Genomic DNA, 19,988 nt, shown 5'->3' with positions numbered 1-19,988 from the left:
GCAGCGGCCTTTGTTGTAAACCAAAGGGTCCACATCATCCAAGGGTCCACATTATGCAAGGGTCCCCTAGACGCCGTCAGCAGACCCGGTTCTTTGGGGCCAGGTCGAGCTGTTTTTCTTCGCGCATCCTGGAACGCCCTCGGGGACCACAGATTCGGGTCTCGCGGCGCGCCAACCAGTAGTCCGAGGACACCCGGAAATCAGTACGCAGACGTCCCAAACCTTCCCCATCCACCCTCCAGCACCGCCAGGCGCCAGGTCTCCGCGGGTGCTCAGGGCGGAGCGGGGCGGTGCACAAGAACGGTCCCATCGGCCAGTGAGAGGTAAGGGGCTAGTCCAGGACGGGAGGGGAGGGAAGGATGGGGAGGTGCCATTGGCTGGATAGGGGTAAGGGCGGGGCGAGGGGCGGGCCGGGTCCCAGTGCAGCAGAGCCGGTGGACCGCAGGCGCTGCGGGCTCAGCTCCCATGCGGGCGCAGCTCTGGTTGGAGGCTGGGACACGGCTCCGGCAGTGGCTTCTGGATGGAGCGATGACTGGACGGTGAGTGATGCCCGGGCAGGAGTGTTAGTGGGCGTCCATGGAGCACCACACCCCCGAGCCCCGGGCTGTCACCCGGCAGATGCGCTGGAGCCTGGGCACTTGTGCCCTTTGACCGCTGCGCGCGGAGTCTCCTCCCACTGCCAGCCTGGCGCATTGCGGGCTTCGGGCCCAAAGCTTTCAATGGGCACTGTGCCTGGCACCTCCTTCAAGAGGAAGTCACTTTAGGAGCTAAGATATTAGCATGATAGGTGAGTGAGGTCTCAGGCTTCACCTGTGCCCACCTCAACCCTCACCTCAGTCAGTCTCCTAGAAGAATAGATCCTAGAGTTGGGAAGAGAGCTTCAGAGCACTTTTGCACAACTCTCTGATTTCACAGATGGAAAACCGAGACCAAAATATAGGCAGAAAGAGGGGCTTGTCTCACAATCGCTATTTGTGGCGGGTTCGCCTTCTACTAGACTCTGTGCTAAGGGTTTCAACACAATATACCGCACACTCTGCGGCATTGTGATATTGACACTTTCATTATCCCCATTTTCAGATGAAAAACTGAGGCTTAAAGAATTACAGAAGTGTCTACCCTTACTCAGAAGAGCCAGTGGTAGAGCAGGAATTTAAACTCAGGGCTGGCTGTGCCTTCAGGCCTCCTTCACCCCACCCCCTGGCTTTGAAGCTTATACAACCTGCTTCCCTGCTCTTCCTGTGCTCTGAACCTACATTGCTGAAGGATGCCTTAATGTTATCATGAGTCTGGCATAACCCTGACAAGGGAGGCCTCCTCTCATACCAGGCCAGTGCCAGGCCAGCCAGCACTTTATTAAAACTCAGTAAGCAGAGATTTAGAAACCCTATTTCACATGGGAATTAAATGAGGTCATGCAGCAAATGAGGCCTGGGATTCTGGAATTCAAACCCAAACAGGTTAGACTCCAAAGTTTGCCACCACAGTGGCAGAAGGGACCCTCACTGTCTTCACTATACTTAGCTGTGTCAATCAAAATCTGTTGTCAGAAATGATGAAAACAAAAAAAAAAAAACAAAAACTGAAAGTGAATACTGTAACCAACAGGTAAATGCAAGTCTGCAGACCTCCTGATCCTCTGTGTAGTTCCTGGGCTACTGTCACTGGGACTGGAGGTTCTAGGGAAAAGAAAGGAGTATGCAGAGGAGAGAGGGAGAGAAGAGAAGATGAAATGCATTGCAAATAGGTGAAAAAGTTGCTGGCTATAAGTTGTAATGGGGTGCATTTCACCACTTTGTCAGTGTATGATCAGTTTGTCTTTATTAGTTCTAGTCATAATTCTGTGTGTAGTGTGGTGTTTCCAGACTTGTCATTGAAAGTAAGGTTGATGCACAGATTAAAGTGTCCATCTGAACCCCAGGAGCCTCTAGTGGTGGGGGGACCTGGAGGTAGAGAACAGAATTAAGGTTCAGTATCACCTTGGGTCAGGGCCACCTGGATCATGGCAGATAAAAAGCATGAACAGAACTTGGGTGTGTGTCATTTTATTAATGCAAAGCCTCAGATGGCCTCTGTGAGGCCATCTGAGGCTTTGCAGCCCTGGGGATCTGATTCTGGTTTCATGAGTACACTCAGTCTATTTCCTCACTCATAGTCACTTCTGCAAGAAGATAACTCTCATCCTCTTTGAATTTTACATTCCCATTTCCAGAGCCTTATTGTTTCTCTGGAGCCCCTAGAACTCCTGACTCCCAATGTCAACAGTGATGTTAATGGGAGCTTCTGTTTATTATAGATGAGTCCATACTATGCCCATCTGAAAGGTCTCATTTGCCTTCATAAAATTCATCTAGAATTATAATTATTTGATAAATGAGAAACCAGAGAGGTTCAGAGGGGGAAGGGAACTTGCCAGGGGTCATACAGCCAGAGAAACACAGAACAGAGCTTTGAGCTCAGCGCATTACAAAGGTTGAGAGGTTATCTTCTCACAGAGTACACTGAAGAAAATATTTTGAAATTGTTTTAAAGTAAATTAACATCAAGTAGGAAGTGGGTGCACTTCCCAAAATGTCTGTAGTTTTCTCATTTCTGCTAAAGGGGAACTTCGAGTTTCCTAGGTCTCCTTTTCTGTGTCCAGCCTCCTTCCCCAGCATGCACAACTGATGGAAATCTCTTAAACTCCCTCTCCTTGACTTGCCTGGCCTTGGAGAACACAGATGGGATGTCACAGAGCCCAGGAATACACTGCTTGGAAGAGTCCTGAAGACATTCTAGTCCAGCTACCACTAAACTCTGGCAAGATCCAGGCCCCAGAGATGCACTGCCTACTGAGGTCATATACCAAGGTTGATGCCACTGCAAAACATACCCATCTCTCTGATGCTCCTCTGCCTCCTCTTTTTCTGGCTGTGACACATTTCAGTACAGATTCTCAGCCTGGGATCTAGGGATTCTAGGGATACATGAAAGCAGTCTCCCTGGCCCTTCTTCAATAGTGTGCAAGTTTAGTGTATATGTGTGCACACGTACACTCATGCAGTTTTCTGAGGAGAGTGTGGTAAGTTTTCAAGAGACTCATAAGGACTCCATGAGCCAAAAAATTCTGAGATCCACTGTGCCTCCCAGGGAACCATTCCCAGCAGCTTCCTGTGGTACACAGCCTGGGGCAGAGGTAGCACGGGTAGGACAGCTATGGAGATTGCCCAGGGCAGCCAGGCTGCAAGCACTTGTTGGCAAGAGCTTAGAGGGTCTGCCCTTCTGCTCTGCACCCCTGGCCCCAGACAGTTGGGATGTTGTCTAGCTACCATACTAAGTACCTTAATACTAAGCTATTTCTGGGAGGATCTTTCTTTCCACAGATCCCCTGTTCTACAGACAGGAGGTAAACCTTATTTGTGGTGGGGGACACAGAGCCAGGGAATTTGGGTATAAAGTATTAAGAAGGGACAGTAAGATTGGAAATGGCTTTCTTATTCCAGGTTGCTATGACTTGCAAACAAGGGCAGAAAACAGAACCCAGCCCTGGGAGTCTGGGGGAGGGCCATCAGGAAGCATTAGGAGGATGGCCAGTCTGCTGTATGCATGGGGGACAAAAATCAGGCTCTTCAGAGAAAGGGGAGGTCCAGGAATCTGAATGGGCTCAGGGAAACCCTTCAGGGGAAGCCTAGGACTGTGGAGGGTTAGGGATCCAATAGAGAAGAGCTGGTTTGGTCAGCCCAGAGTGGAGGGAGCAATGGCTGCGTCTGCCTCTCCTGCACTTCCCAGGCTTCTGTCACTTCCATCGGACTGTGTGCTGCATCCTCTAGCGCTTCCCAGCTGGCGCAACTGGAGCTGGGTCAGGAGGCTGAACCAGAGGTGGGTGATGGTAGGGGTGGAGAGAAAGGGAGGGGGGACGTTGAAACTGAACAGCAGGAGAGAACAGCAGCTGCACAGTCACTGCCCGCTGTCCACACTTGAACAGCTGACTTTTTTTAGCAAAATCTGTTGCTAAGGGGCAGCCTGCTGTCCAGCCAGACCCCCTTAGAGGCAGCTGGCTTCTTCCCGTGGCCAACCTCCCGCCATTTGCTGGCTAACAGGTGCAGGGAGGACCCTTTTAAAGATTCATTGTTTTCAGGGCCTCCCTGCTGCCCTGGATGATGTTTGAAAGTTGTGGCCAGGGCTGCAGAGGAGCAGAGGACTCAGGCTTCCCAGGAATGCAGGGTAGAACAGCCTGCACCCAGTTGTGCCCCACCATCTGGCCTCCTTTCCTGTGCTTCCCAGGTCACTTTCTTTATTACCTGTTTGATTTTAATCATGCTCAAGTGAGAAAATAAGAGCCGTGATGTCATAAAATGTTAGAACAGAGGTAACCAAGATTTAAACAGGTAATCAAGAGGTAATCCACTTAGATCTCACTGGTGCTAGCTTTGAATCTTTTAATTTGGATGTATTATCCATATTGCCAAGACAGGATCCCAACACCTATGCAAAGAAGGCAGTACATAATCTTACTGTAAGAGGCTTTAAAGTGCACACAGTTTAGTTTCCTGAAAATCCTACTTCATTTGGCTCCTTTTTCTTCTTTTACAATTGACCTGTAGAAATTGGGCCCCAATGTTTCCCTGAAGAATCATAGGGTCACCTTCTTCTGTAATAACTAGCCCCAAGACTTCAAAAAAAGAAAAGAGGGCCCAGGCTGGGTAGTTGTAAAGGCCTCCCTGGCCTTTGTCCCTCCATAGCAGGCTGTCTCTGCACGGCTGGCAGAGCAGCCGCTGAAGTGGAAAGTGAAAACAACTCACTGCTTGTTCACTGAGGACAGGTAGCCTGGCTGGCACACCCGTGCCCCTGGGGGCCTCTCCTCTGAGGAGCCTGGGAAGCAAGCTTGGAGGCCTGAGTTGTGTGCCCTGGGGCCTGGGGCCAGGGAGCAAGCCAGGACAAAGAAGGCTGCTGGGGGGAGGGGAGGCGCCCTCAGGCAGGCCAACTAGGCCTGTCCAGCTGCATCTGTCACTCTGTGTTTTGCAGACTGTGCCTGGGTGGCAGGCCAGCCTTAGCCTCATCCTTTCTGGGCTCAGGCTTCTGCTTGCACCTAAGCATCCTCTCTTGAATCAACTTGTACTTTCATTGGGCTTCTGCCTTTTCAAGATTGTGCTGTTATAGAGATTGAAAAAACAGTTTTTCAGAGATATTCAGAGGCCTTGCCCAGGGCACAAGGAGATTCAATGCATGGAAGGCAGTCTAAGGAAAATGTTCCAAATGGAGAAACATCCCCCTTCCTCTCCTGCTGGGTGTTACCTTCTTTCCCACAGTTCTCATTCAATGTCATTTCTTGACATTTCTTGACTGTGTCTTAGATACTATTTGAAACTCACCAAGACCCAGAGTGAGAGAATGAATGAAAATCAGCTCCACCCTCGATCTGGTAAAGCAGTAGACACAGTGTTTTCATTTGAGTAGAATTCTGCCAGCCATTCCAGAGAGAGAGAGACTCAGGAGCTCAGGGAGATAGGTTGTGTTGCATGCTTGGGATGGAGGCATCTGAGAGCCAGAGAGACCAAGTAACTAACGTAAAGGCCATGCAACTGATTAAAGTCAGAGGATACAAATACATGTATGGTTCTCTTAAAAGAGAGACTCCTTTTCTGTGGGACCAGAATTCCTGTCCCATAAGGTGCATGGCCCAATCCAGCAAACAGAAAGAGCCCTGTTACTAAAGCGGGCCCCATCACACCTCCCAACCTTGCTCACTATCCTCTCTGCCCTCCCATGGGATGGTGTCCCATCCTCTATCCCTGCCAAGCTTGCCTGTTTATCTTATAAGCCCATCTTTCCCTTTCTCCCTTCACTTTGCTATCTGCAGTCTAGGGCCCTCTTTAACTTTCCTCCTGATTCTTTCTCTGTGCAGTGGATGTCACCCCACCTCACCTAGAGACTGAGCACACTGGCCACGTCCTTACATAAACAGGCCCTCAGAGGCAAAGTACTCCTAAATGCTAGCCAAGGAGGCCAGTGCTATCCAAAAAGGAAATCTTGGTGCTCTAGTGGATGGGGCTACATGACACACACCTTACTGTCAACCAAAGCAGCTCCTTTTAGTATGATTTGCATAAATTTTTCATTTGAACAAAAATTCTACAATTAAGAATATGTCAAACATATTGGAGGTCAATATTCTTTATGGTACAGATGGGAAAATTAAGTCTCTGAAGAAAAAGCATGCATAAGGTCTTAGCAGCTCCCAGCCCAAAGCTTTTTAGGAAATAACTTCTATTAATAAGAAACCACCATCTGACTTATAGGGAAATTTTATTTTTGGGTGTTTCTACTACATACAGCAAAATGCTGTGGAAAATCAAAGTATTGTAGAGTTTTGTCATGAGTTAGAAGACGAAAAACTAGAGCCCCACTAAATGCATCTGTCTCAAAAGTGTGTTAGGTCTGACTATATTCCTTTTGAAATATATTTAAATATAAAATATTAAGTTAAATGTATATACCATTTTAAATTTACTGCATTAGTAAGGCTAGGGTGGGTTGTGGTGCAATAACAAATCTCTGAAATACCAGAGGCCTATCACAGAGATTTATTTCTCTTTTCCATTGTATATCTGATGTGGATCAGCAGAAGGCTGTGATTCAGAGTCACTCAGGGACAAGGGCTTACTATTGAGTAACTGTGCCAATTAGAACAAGTGGCTTTCTCAGTAATCACGTTAGGAGACAGGTGTTGGTTCTTAAATGCATTGGCCTGGAAGTATCCATAACACTTCTGTTTGTAGCCCATGGGCCAGAGTTCATCACATGACCCCATTGAACTGCAGGGTCTGGGGAAGGTTAGCAATCACATGGTCCTTTCAAGAGCAGTAAATACCTACAATCACTTGACTTTAAACAGTGGAATATAACCCTAACAATCCTGATTTCTGGCTTCCTATCAAACCAGATGATCTATACCTTTGAAGGAGTAATATGTCCCCAATTTCCCACAGATTGTGTGTTTCTCAACTAAGTCCCCAGATGCTGTTTTGTTATCCTGCTGTGTATGCCCAACTCTGGAGGAGCTGACTTAATGGGGAGTTTGTGGATCTTCTTGTAGTAATTCAGTCATTCAACAACCATTCAGCCTCTGTTGATGTGCCAGGCTGTGGGGCTGGAAACCAGTAGTAAAGTAGAAAAGCATTGCTACCACCTCACCATGCTCCTGTGCTTCTGTGAGTTTTGGAACAAAAGGTGTGGCCTTCAGGGCCCAGCAGGGTGGGAAGTCAAGAGGAGGTACCTGGGCAAAGAGGTGCTGCACCTATCCTGACAGAGGGCTGTTTGGGCAAGGGTTTCTTAGAGAGCTAGCATCAGAATATTGGAGGAGCAGCAGGCTATGTTCTGATTAGAAACTGTAAATGTACTAAAGGAGGAAAAAGCTTGGCACCCACTGTGAGCTGCAATCAACCCAGCAAACCTGAGGCTCAGAATAGGAAGTGGGATGGAGGCTGGATATAGAGGAAGACAAGAGAAAAACCCACCTGCAGTTGTTTCTTTGTAAATCCAGCCCTTCCTACAATAAGCTTTCTTAAAAATGTGGCTGTACCTTGTACACACAGAAAGTGTCAACCCAGAAGCCCAGACTCAGGGCAGCTCCTGCCCCACAAGTGTTTGAGGAACTACCCAAACATGCAGCTGGCAAATCACTTTTTCCACTGGCAAGCTGAGGAGTTGAGGAACTGAAACCCTATTTTGAAACCTCTGCTGCCTGACCAAGAAGAATGCAGCAGCGTGTCCCCAGCTCCAGGTCTCAGTGGTGCCGTAGCACTGTGTCCTTGAGTAGGTGGGAGGGTCTGCCTTACTTTAGAGCAAGGCAAAGGGAGTGTTAACTGGATGACGCTGAGGTCACTGAAAAGCTCACCTCCCTCAAATCATTTCCCTTCTCCATGCTAATTGTATTTTCTCTGCTTCTGCAATCAAATATTCATTCCCAACACAGAGGATGAGTTCATGATATTTGTGAGAGCAAGGAGGAAGAGAACTTGCTGGACGGTCAATATCAGTGTCAGAGGGCACAGAATATTCTGCAGTGACAGGCCCTGAAATCATTAGTAAATATAACAGAAGTTGGGCCTGACCTTGACTCCCAGTAACATTTGCACACACACAGTTCAGCTTGATAGGCTGTAATGGATTCATCTGAACAAATGTTGGGGGTTTGTGAATAAGCTGATCTCTGTGGTGGAAGGACATAGAATGCACCCTGGCTGTGTTACCTTCCAGTGTCACTCTACCCCTTTAACCCCTAAATGCAACTGGGAAAGTATGAAGAGAGAAAAACTTTAGCTCATTGCCCAGCATGTAGGAAGCCTTGATAAGAGAGGATCCTCAGCCAGAATGTAATCCTCATCTGTAGTTTTGTTTTCTGTGATTTTTGTTACCCAGGGTCAATCTTAGTTGAAAATACTGTGGAAAAAAAATGCAAAAAGGAAGCAACACTATTCTGAGTAGCATGATTAAATCTCATCATCCCACTTCTTCCCACACAGACATGAGCCATCCCTTTGTCCAGTCTATCCACACTGTGTACACTACCTGACCATTAGTCACTTAGTAGTTGTCTCTGTTTTCAGATCAGCTGTCATGGAATCACAGTGATTGTGTTCAAGTGACCTTTATTTCATTTTATTGCATGGTACCCAAATGCAAGAGTAGTGATAATGGCAATTCAGATATGCTAAAGAGAATCCTTATAGTACTTTCTTTAAATGAAAAAAGTTCTTGACTTGATAAGGAATAAAAATAATACTATACAATGTTGCAAGGATCTATAGTAAGAATGTATCTTCTCTTCATGAAATTGTGGAGAAGGGAGAAGAAATTCATCTGGCTTTTTTTTTTTTTTTCCTTTTTTCTTTATTACACCTAAAACTATATAAGTTAGGCCACAGCCTTGACTAAGTGCTTAGTCAAGCTGGAAAAGGGATTAGATTACAGTATTCAATACTATCACAGGTTTCAGGAATCCCCTGGGGATTTTGGAATGTATCCTGTATATGTAAAAGGGGTGTGTGTTATTATAAGGGGAGACAGAGAAGTAGGAATCTGGGCAACATACCAGCAAGATAGAGAAGACTCTCCTGATTTACCCTCCGTGAGAGAAAACCAGGCTGGGCTTGAGAAGCCCTTTAAACCTTTTACAGTATGGAGAGGCACACAGATAGCTTCACATGATAATCCACTACTCATCCTGAAGGCTAGATATGAGCCCGCTGCACAAAGGAGAAAAGGAAGCTGATGGTGGGGGAATGCTAAATCCCTGCCCAAAAGCAATATAGAGAAGAGGTTAAGAGACAAGAATCAGAGGTTCAAATGCTTGTGTTCAGTAGTGACTTCTTGTTTGCCAGGTGATCTTAGGCAGCATGCTTCACCTCTGTCCCTGCTTTCTTATCTATAAAATGGGAATATGTGATCCCTACTTCATAATGTTGTTGTAGGACTAGGCGATTCATAGAAAATGCACAACAGTGTCCAGCATGCTGTGAGCACTGTACTGAGTAACCCTGGACTTGGAACAGGCCCAGGGGAACTGACTCCCAAGGCAGTGCTAGGGCCACTCTCCCAGCTCTCTCCAGGAAGGGAAGAGAGATCCAGGGTGGCTTTGAGGACTTGGGGAGCAGCCAAGACTGAAGCCATCATTCAGGGTGTTGCCACCAAGGAAAGAGAGCCACATGGCCTGAAATGGTGAGAAAACTGTTCCAAATTCCTAAAGATCATGGAGTTTTTCAGAGTGGGGGACCCCATCCTCTGGGCCTGATTCTTTCAACTATAGTCACCCTACACTTGAACAGCTATGAAGCCAAGGTTACAGGCCTCAGTGCTGGGGCCCCAGGTGCTAAAATATACCAGGTAGAACTCTTCCTGGCTCACCTGTCTGTGAACCCTCCCTCATCTTTCTTCCAGGTAACTTCCAGGTCTGCAGACAAGAGAAGATGAAGGAAGAGTGTCCATCCAGCTCTCACGTGCCCATCAGTGACAGCAAGTCTATCCTTAAGTAAGCTTTGGTGTGTGGTAAAAGAGATTTTGCATCTCCTTTTGGCACCTCCCTGCATGGCAGCCATGTGGAGGGATGGGGGACTTTTTCAGAGATAGAATATGTGCCCTAGGGACAATGGTGGGTGCTGTGTTTTGAGGCCTGTTTCTTTGGAGATCAGTGTACCCTTCAGAGTGTGGGTTTGAGCCCAACCTCCTAGAACTCACAAAACCAGGAAGGCAGAATGGTACCCACTGGGGTTCCACAGGGAATATATTTAATTTAATTTATTTACAAACTAGAATGATACTAACACTCTCGCTAAGTTGAATGGTTAACTGGTTTTGAGTTTTTAGTAAAAAAAAATGAGTTTTTAGTTAAAAAGTATTTTATTGATGTATTTTTAACTTTGCTTATTTCTATTTACTTTCATAAAAATATTGGGGATATTTTCTCAATCCATTTCTTAACTGAAGAAAAGTATCTTTTTCATTTTATCTTGCATTTTGAGTCCTGAGTCCAAATATTTTCTAATATTTTCACCCTGCCAACTTGAAAGTGAGCCAACATCCTTGAAATGATTAGCTTTTGCTGAGGACCTTCCCCCAGGGGTCCTCCCAGGAGCAATCCAAGAAACACACATCGTTATATCACATCATTGCTTCTCTTTGCATTATTTTCAATTTAAATTTTGTAATAAGAGCAATGTAACAATATAATCTGAAAAGTCATAAAAACTTTAATCATGATTAAGTTCATGTAAATATGTATTTGCTAATAATTTTATGCTCAGCATTTATCTCCTACACAATGGAGATGTGACACTGAGTCCTGCCTTCTTAATACCATAAGTTCATACATCGCTTCCCCTATGAGTTCCCATCATGTCCATGTCACATACAGACCACAGACTCAGGCCCTAGAGCAGGTTCTGCTGTCCTCATTTTGTGTTGCTTGCATGTGGCGGGAGGCACTGCCTGAAAAGGAGCCAGAACCTTGGGCTCCAGCAGGGGAACCTTACACCTCTGGTAAAACTGGCTGGGCAGGTATGGTTCCTAGACCCTCCATAGGGAAAGCACTTTGGCAAAATAAAAAGAATGTTATCGGCTTTCACCAATAAATTTTGAATTGATTCTGCTGATAGTATAACAATTTAGATGTTCTGGGTTCAATAAATGTGTTATTGCTACTAATTTTACCTGTTTTGTTTTCCCTTTCAATGTGACGACTAGAAGATTTTAAATTGTTTCTGTAGCTGCATCTTGTGTAGATTGTCCTGTGCTGCCTTGCATAGCCTTTTCAGGTGTGGAAGCTATCCTGGTCTTCTCTGTCCAGCACGTCTGTCAGGGCACTGTCACTTTTCCTTTTTAGTGGGAGAAATATGTGGGCAAAGTGGGCCATCAGGATCTGACTCTCAGCCTGTTATCTTCATCCTTTGATTGTTCCTCTGGAGAGTCAAGATGGGCAAGAGGCAGGCACCCCTCCTGTTCTCTCTGCAGAAGCCACACAGGGCCTTTATAGGAATCAATACCAGGAAAAAGCATGAATCTTTGAAATGCCAATAATCCAAGCCCGGGGGATTCCTCTGAGGAAGTGACTCAGAGGTAGAGCACAGGGAAGTTGTCAGGAACGCTTATCTGTGATACTGAAAGTACACATACCCTAGATGTCCTTGGGAGGTTGGGGCCTACCTGCAAGTTTTGCTTCTTTCTGAGCTTCCTCACCTAGAACATTCCTCTTTCCACAAGGATCCACATGCTGAACCTTCTGGAAAATGAAAGGATTGATGTCATGGTGGCACCATCAGGGCCCTCTACTGATCATATGCAACTGACAAAATGTGTGTATTTATGACCATTTTATGAGGGAAGAAACTGAGGCTAGTGAAGTCAAATGTCTTGTCTGGGCCCCCTCCATGCCCCAAGTGTACGTGTGTGTCTTTACCTTTTAGGTCGGAGCTCTTGAGCCTGCTGAAAACCTACAACTGCTATCATGAGGGCAGAAGCTTCCAGCTGAGGCACCGAGAGGTGAGGCCTGCAGGTCATTTTTGTTCACAGGGTCACATCATTTATGCTGGCTTGCCGAAGACAGCCTTGGCCCACACCTGTTTTTTCCAGGGTAATTATGATGACTATTCTCTTCACTCTGAATGTCCCAGTTTGGATAATAAATTATATGATTACCCTGTCACTTCCTGGTCAGGGACCAGGTTACCAGCCAGCAAAATAAAGTTGGAACATCCCTGTAAGAGTTCAGAGAAGATAGGAATCACTTTAGGTATCTTTTCCCTCCACCTTTGTCCAGGTAAATTGATGGGACAATGGTGTCTGAAGTCTCAGAGACTGCCTAGCCTATCACAGTGCTTAGTGGAGGAGACAGGGAAGAGTCAGTCCCTCTTTTTTCCCTACCAACCCAGCCCAGTATCCCTGCCCTTCTAACCTATGTCCTCAGTGCTCTCATTTGTAAAGTGAGGTATTTGGGCCACTCAGGGTTATAAGTTCATATGGTTGCAGGGCCTTACAGGCTACCCATGGGGAGTAGGTCCAAACTGGGGTTAGCAGCTACCCATCAGATCCAGCCCACGGCTGCCGTGCAAGAATTTGGGCCTCATTCAGCCAAACCTCCCCTATTTTTCAAAAGCAACTAGATGTCTGGAACTTCACCAAGAATTTCCCAAATCTTAAAACATCATAAAGGCTTAAGAAAATATGTCCAAGGTCAAATGCAGCCTCAGATACCAGTTGTACTCCAGGGCTTGTCCTGCAGGACCCAGGCTCAGTAGCCATTTGAGGGAAGATGAAGCAGAGCCTGGTCTTCCACCAGAATCTTCAGACATTTTACACAGGAGCATTAGTCACAGCTTTGTACTCCTATCTGGGTCGAATTTAGTGTATTATATAGCTTAATGGTGAGTCTTACCATATTAAGATTTTATTTGGGGAGTTTCCATGTTGAGATCCTGTTGGCCACCTGTACATTCTCCATCTATTGGTGACTGACAAGGGCCTGTGAATTTCAAGTCGCCTTTCTGCTGTCAAACACGGAATGGGAAACTCACAAGAGACTTCATCAGAGTGGAGGGCACTGACTCACTAATTCTCCCTCATATTAATTATTCATCAGTCCACATCCTTCTTAAGCAGCAAATGAGAGTGAGCCAGATACACAGTTAGACACCTGAGGCACTCTACAGACCATGCCAGAGGTCACTCTCTTTAGCATCTAGTTATGTAGGCTGTATGGCTGGGGAGCTTTAGGCTCCTGAATCAGGAAGGCTGGGTGGCTTATGACCACCTGGAATGGCTCAAGCCTCACACTCCACATTCCTTTGATGTGCCCTCCTGACTTGGTGCTTTGGCACTGGCCCTAACACTTGTCCTCCTCTCTATGTGCACCTCATCCTCTTTTCTCTTCCAGGAACTATCTCTCCAACACCTCTCTTACCTGATCTGCTCCCAGACTACCCTGTCCACACCCAGTTCCTTACTGCCACTGGCATGGCTCTAAACCCACCACCTTGCTATAGTAGGTTCTGCTGGCTCTTTTCTTACCTGAGCAGTGAGCCCCTTGGAGCTGGGTCTGAGCTTCACTTGGTTCTGGCCTTGGTTCCCCAAGCCACTGGTATCAGTGTGTACCTGTGTGTGCATAGCTGTTGGGTGACCAGCCACAGATACAGGCCTGGAGTGAGTTGGAATAAGAACAGAGTCCTGAGCTCCAGTGTGCTGGGCAGTGGGGAGGGACAGGGGGGAGAAGGGTGTGGCAAATGGGGTCAGAGGGCTCTTGCTCTTTGACCTGTACTGCTAAGTGAGGAGTTGGTTCCCACTTCAGACTGCTGATAGAGGCGGGGGGTGGGGGGGTGCGGTATGTTAAGATTATCTACCTGCTGGGCTTCCATTTTTCAATGCAGAGCCTTTCAGAAATTGATCCAAGATCCTGGTTGTTCTCCTTGTGAGGTTCCTGTACTAGCAGTTTCAGCATCACCTGGAAACTGGTTAAAAACACATTCTTACCACCCCTCCCCCAGGCCTGCTGGATGAGAAACTCTTGGTCTTCCCAGCTGGAAGGGTTTAACAATCCCATCAGTGCATTCTGATGAAAGTCAAGTTTGAGAGACATTAGTAAGAACTTGGTTTTGGCATCTGGGATTCCCCAAGATAATCCCCTCTGTAGGAACAGCCATGTTGGGGGCAGGACTGTGAAGTACTCCTCTATTGGTCTTACCCTGTGTGTGCGGGACAGTCCACATGGAAAAGTGGGGGACTCCTCAGTCCCAAGGAGCATTTCTGACAGCCTGCAGTGGTAGGAAGTTAACTCACAGCAGGGGGTTTTCAGGTCCCTAACCCCAAAGAGGATGTGAAGATCTAACCTGATCTCCATAGAGCCAGAAGTACCTTTCAGGAGCCTTCTGCAGGCCTGACAGACATGGGGGTGCCAGTGTGAGTGAGTGTCTTTTTAGGGTAACAACCCCATAAAGATAAGGCTGAGGGCTGGGATTGTGGCTCAGTGGTATAGCACTTGCCTAGCATGTGTGAGGCACTGGGTTCGATTCTCAGCACCACATATAAACAAATAAATAAATAAAAGTCCACCAATAACTACTAAAAATATTTAAGAAAAAAAAAAGACATGGCTGAAGGTTTGGGGCTCAGCATTATTATACTGATAAGGATGCCAGGTTCTAGGGCATCGTGCCTCTTAGAGTCTCTCTGAGTCTTTATGATATACCCACCAACCATCTCACAGATTGCAGATCTGATACTTCCTGGGCCTCTGGGATCTCCCAGTCTCAGGCACTTGCTGTAGGGCCATCCCAGGCTGACATTTCCTTGAGCAAAACCTCTAAAACTATAATATAAGAGTTTCGTCCCATGGGAATGACTACTTTTCTTGCAAAGAAATTCCATCTCTCAGAGATTGTCTTTAGTCCAAAGTCACTTTGAAGCAAATAAAAGATGTCAGCAGGGTTCTGAAGTCTGAGCAAAGTTGTTTATAATATAGCAATTCCATTTCTGACCCTAAGGTTCAGAGGTCTTTAGAGGTCACTGCTGAGTATCACTGAACAGATCCTAGGAATACAGTGCTGTTTGTAGCCCTTGATCCCCAAGCTAAGGTGCCTTTGGGCTGCAAAAGGGCTTGCCACCCAGGTGTGCCCTCCTAAAGCCATACAGTGTACTGAGAGACTTCCTGCATATTGTCATTGGGCCTCCCTGGTAGCACTTACAGCATGGGTGCTACACTTAGGAGGCACTGTCTTCTTCACAGTCACATCCTGTGTCTGCAGAACTTGGAGAGATGAGGTGCTTCTGTGGACAGGGACCATACTCTGGGGCAAATGTTTCCTTGTGACCCTTTTCCAGGTTCCTTAGGGTGAAGGCGTAGATTCCTTTCTCTGGAGGCTAAGATACCAATGAGCTTTGCCTTTGGGATGATTTTATCTGTATTGCAATGAAAAGTATAAGCTGCTGAGAGAAATTTGTGCCTTTTGAAGATGGCAGTTTTAAGTAGACTGGCTGATGTCTCAGAAGAAAAGCTGACTACCTGGAAATACCTGTATGTAAACCTATCACTCTAGACTTAACAGATTAAGAGGCAGGTTAACTCTCTCTGAACTGTTGCCTTGTACGCAAGCCTTACTCTCAGTTCTCAATGGGCTTACAGGCTCCCCCTGATGGGCATGAGCATTTACTACACCCAGTCTAACTTAGGACTTCACAGGCCTTGAGCAATGTAACAGAAAGAGCTTCTCTATCTACTGTGCTGAAAGACAGGAGCTTTTCCTAGGAAGGTTGCCCAATTCCCTCTCCTATGCACTGGAAGACCACTGAATCCTGAAATGAGTAGTTGGCCCCTTGGACAGCTGTTCCTTGGGAGCTACAAAGGGCCTTCCCAGCCTGCTCCTTAGGGAGGATCTTGAGTCCCAAGCCCCCTGGTTACTCCAAAAGCCAGGAATCAGGAGAATGTGACTGCTCAACAGGGGCTCCCACCAGGAGTACTTAGCATAAAAGGAATTCTGGGATGTTCTGTCTTCAACAGCTTAGGACACTGCCAGAAATCCCTCTTCCAGCTTTTTAATTCAACTGCTGGTTGGAGAGCACTTTTTGAAGGTGCCATTAACTTCTTTCATATCAAGGATTATTTGAAGAGTCAGAATCCAGGCATCCACTCACTCCATTTGACCATCCCCCCACCATGACCCCTTGCAACACTGTGGTTTCTGACCATAAATAGGTTATGAAGTTCCACCAGAATGTTGTACTAGTTGCCAGTTACCCACAGTGGCCCAGTTTTCATGCTGCCTTGCAGAAGGGGCTTAAATGAGGGTGGCCCAGCAAACCTGGCTTATCTAGTCCCTAACTAGGAACCCACTGGATAGGACATCCCTGCCCATCACTCCTGAGGACATTATAGCTAAAGAACACCCTACATATATTTATAGCAGGTCAGGGACCCACAGGTTGAAAGTTATTGAGGAGACCCAGCAGGCTGTGATAGATGCAGACATGTGTAGTTGGTGCTTATCATTCCATCTTCAAGTTCATTTGTCTAGTTTCCCAGCCCCTGTAAGGACAGATGATGGTGTCCCCCACTTTACAGATAAGGAAATTGATTAAATTACTTGTGTGGAACTTTTTCTTTTTGGTATGTGGTTTATATTCTGCCTTCCCAGAAAACCCACAAACAAGGATAGATAAACATTTAACAAATCCAAAGCAATTAAACTAGACATACAAACACAAATGAACAAAGAAAGAAAACAGATTGATAGTTCAAGCAAGATGATAGAGGAGACTCTAGCTTGGCTTGAGCTTGGCTGTGGGCCCCCACTCCTTTTCTCCTTTCTCTCTGCCACTCCATCTTGATGAGGGTCAGCGCAGCACAAGAGAACACAGTGAAAGGTCTTTAGTCATGATTCTTTTCAGTTATCTGAAAGCCATATACGTCTCTGAGGACGGAAATCCACCCCCATTCCCTGTCCTTTTTCTCATGCTCGCTAGATACCTCCATCAACTGGGGTTCTCCAGGCTGTGAGAACCCAAAGCTGACCTGTGTTGGTCAGAGTCTTAGGACATATAAACTGGCTGGAGATGATGTGGGTAGGGGTAGGGACCAGGCCAATAGGTCCAAGCATTTGGCACCCTGTGGGTTGAATGGTACAGAGTCTGTCTTGGCATGGGGACCTTCCCAATGCCACAACAGGACTTATGAATTGGAGCCATCAGGGTTCCCCCAGGGTGCCCAATGACAATTCCCCCTGGAACACAGTGGTGCATTTGTTAAAATTCCATGTTTTATTTTGGTCCACATGAAACAAGGGCTCTGAGGGTAGGGACCAAGAGTCTGACTTGGGTATGTCCAGGGCCTTGCTCTGAAGTCTCTTGGGAGCTGAAAGCCCCATCGCCAAGCCCTGCCCCAAATTTCCTCATCTGTGGCTGCAATAGCTACCTAGAGTACAGGCTCATGATATTTGTTTACTCATCGGAACAGCCTGAAGGCAGGTTCCATCAGTTATGTTCATGTTACCCATGAGAAAAACAAAGAACAGAGACACAAGTCACTTGCCCAAGGTAACAGGCCAGTAGGGAGTAGAGCAAATGGCATCCGTCATGTCTCCTCATGTGAGACAGACTGTCATCACTCTTCAGAATAGGGGGGCTTCTCACTGTGAATTGCTAGAACAGGCAGCTCTTGCATGAAAGCATTTCCCTCCCAAAGACCTGCCAGGGACAGTATCCACCGTAAGGGAGGGAGGTGGGGAGGCAATGTGGACCCAGCACACTCTTTACAGAAGCCTTTATTGGGGAGAAGTCAGAGTTCATGGATCACAGGGAGGTGCAAGTAAAGACTTCTGAGAATACTACTTGGGCGGGGGTTGCAGGGGGAGGCTGTGGCCCGACCTGGCTGCCCAGAAGTCCAGGTATTCAGGTTGGAGCTCTGGTGCACATCCTGTGATGGTCTTGTCAGAGAGTGTCCAAATGCCCTGGCTTCAAAGAGCCTCCTTCTGGGGGACCCACTGGGCTTGCCACTGTTGGCCTCTCTGTGTGCACTCCTGTGTCCTGCAGAGGGGCCAGTTCTTCTGAGCAGGTCCCTCCTATTTGTCTCCTTTCTCTGAGACTCCCCAAAGATCCAGTCCAGAGGATCAGTAGTGCCAGCAGAGGGCAGTGTGGACTGCTGACCACTGAAGCTCGCAGTGTTGTCCTGTAGGGATGCTGCAAGGTGACTTTTCTCACTGGACCGGGCTGACCTGTGGGGTCTGCTGGGTTGGCTTCTGGCTATGACCTTGTCAAGCAAAGAGGTGGGCTGTGCCAGTTGACAAATAGACCTCACATAGTCATCCAGGCTGGGAGAGGCTGGGGGATCCTGCCCAGTTCCCCCCGGCAGGATCTCCTCTGAAGTCTCTCGAATTGTGGGCAGGTGGGCCACAGAAAGTAGAAGGCGGGACCTCATTGCTTCTAGTAAAACAGAGGCAGCAACCTGTTGGCCGATAGAGAACAAGTGGTGAAGACCCGCCATGCCATCCCGACAACTCCCCCCACCCCCGTATCCCCTCCATTATCTGAGGTTGTCTGAAGGAATCAAGTGCCCTGAGAGCAATGTGAAATCTGCAGACCAGGAATCAGACTCCTGGGCTCATCCTTCCCACCAACATTAAAACTACATGTGCTAAAGACTTTATTACTGTGGTTTAAGATTGTGCACAGAAAAGAGAACCCAAATGCACAAATGTGGGATCAGAAGAAACTTGGGCTTAAAGTCAGCATCTGCCATTTACTGACTTTGAGAGCAAGATCATCTCTCTAAGCCTCCACTTGCTTTTTCATAAAACAGGGTTATAAATATAACCCTGGCAGGGGGGCTGTGGGAAGCACATGAGATAACACCTCTTGTGTGACAGCTCTTTGTAAAATCAAAGCCTTCTGCAGATGTGGCACTTAGCCCCCGGCAGACTGCCATTAGCAGCCCATTCTAGTCTCTATCCTATAGAGAGATTGTACAAGTCAAGGCTAACAATTGCTCTCAAAAATAAACAAAACCCTTGTGTTTTATCTCAAATCAGAGAGCATTTACTCTCTCTTACCTGTAGCTCAAAGATCTAGGAGTGGCAGGGAAGCTGGACGACCAAGGACAATCCTATCCAAAGGGAAGCCCCAGAAAGCTCCAGGGTGGAGAGGTGGGAGTCCGGCAGCTCGAGCCCTGTGTCCAGTGTTGGGTCACTGGGAAGAGGATGGTAAGGACGAAGCGCTGTGGGTTGATATCCAATGTCTGCAATGGAAGGCTTCTCCCTGTGCTGTCTGGCAAACTTTGAAGCCTGCTGGCCACTTTTATACCTTTCCTCCAGTCATCAATTACTGTCACGAGGGCCAAAAATAGCAGTGCTCAGGAAGGCACTCTGAGGAAAACAGTTTGACAGGCGGGGCCTGGCCCAGCTGCCAGCCTGGAGCATGTGTTTGTGCCTGTGGGAGGGTGGAGAATGTTTACACTGGAAGGTGGGGGCGGGGTGGCCTTCACTCCTGGACACCTCAGTGTACTTGCAGAGTCGGGGGGCTCCACGGATTCCCATAGCCAGACCCAGGGGCCCAGAGTCTGCCACCTGCTCTTGTATTATATCAGTAGCCTGTGACCCTCGGACATCCTGGTGTTGTGGTCATCCTTGCTGAGTGCTGGGCCTACCTCTGTGAGGTGGGGCTGGCCAGGTCCTCAGGCATCAGCCATGCAGAGCCCCAGCCTGGAGGCTTCCTGGGCCTACCCCAAGGTGAGGTATATCCACCTTGGACTGGGACCAAGGGCAGCCTGCTGGAAGTCTGATCCTAATCTTGCAACATCCCAGATGAGGTATTTTTAAAAGCGAATGTGTTTATTTACTTGTTCACTAAATACATCGTGTTACTGTGTGCAAGAGACTGCTTTAAGTGCAGTAAACATAGCAATGGACAGTCATGGCCCCCTGGAGCTTATATTCCAGGAAGAGAGACAATTAGGTCATCTGTGAACAGATGTTGTG

General features: G+C 47.2%; 2 protein-coding genes across 5 annotated transcripts in view; one reads left to right on the top strand and one right to left on the bottom strand.

The window, feature by feature from the left end:
- The first annotated feature begins 397 nt into the window (after positions 1 to 397).
- The window catches only part of Rassf4 (Ras association domain family member 4), a 35,165-nt gene continuing 15,574 nt past the window's right edge, over positions 398 to 19,988 (top strand). For 2 of the 3 annotated variants that reach the window (XM_048807538.1, XM_015498923.2), the window contains exons 1-3: positions 398 to 539; positions 9,919 to 10,009; positions 11,940 to 12,015. In XM_048807538.1, coding sequence (XP_048663495.1) covers positions 9,948 to 10,009; positions 11,940 to 12,015 — 138 coding nt within the window. In that variant the 5' untranslated portion in view covers positions 398 to 539; positions 9,919 to 9,947. Of the gene's footprint in view, positions 540 to 9,918; positions 10,010 to 11,939; positions 12,016 to 12,043; positions 12,107 to 19,988 lie in introns of those variants that run through there. The other variant, XM_048807539.1, reaches the window with a different exon arrangement.
- On the bottom strand, positions 17,765 to 19,351 carry Depp1 (DEPP1 autophagy regulator). 2 transcript variants are annotated; one of them, XM_048807540.1, is made up of 2 exons: positions 19,065 to 19,351; positions 17,765 to 18,467 (listed from the first exon to the last, which is right to left on the bottom strand). In XM_048807540.1, the coding sequence occupies exon 2, from the start codon at positions 18,431 to 18,433 to the stop codon at positions 17,795 to 17,797; it is 639 nt and encodes a 212-aa protein (XP_048663497.1). In that variant the 5' UTR covers positions 18,434 to 18,467; positions 19,065 to 19,351; the 3' UTR covers positions 17,765 to 17,794. The 2 variants fall into 2 exon arrangements, with proteins under 2 accessions (XP_048663497.1, XP_015354410.1); XM_015498924.2 differs by having other exon boundaries at positions 17,765 to 18,460; positions 19,065 to 19,332.

The sequence above is a fragment of the Marmota marmota genome, unplaced genomic scaffold (assembly GCF_001458135.2).
Source record: "Marmota marmota marmota unplaced genomic scaffold, marMar, whole genome shotgun sequence".
Taxonomy (NCBI): Eukaryota; Metazoa; Chordata; class Mammalia; order Rodentia; family Sciuridae; genus Marmota; species Marmota marmota.
The sequence above is the reverse complement of the archived record's forward strand: the minus strand, read 5'-3'. Positions and strand labels throughout refer to the sequence as shown.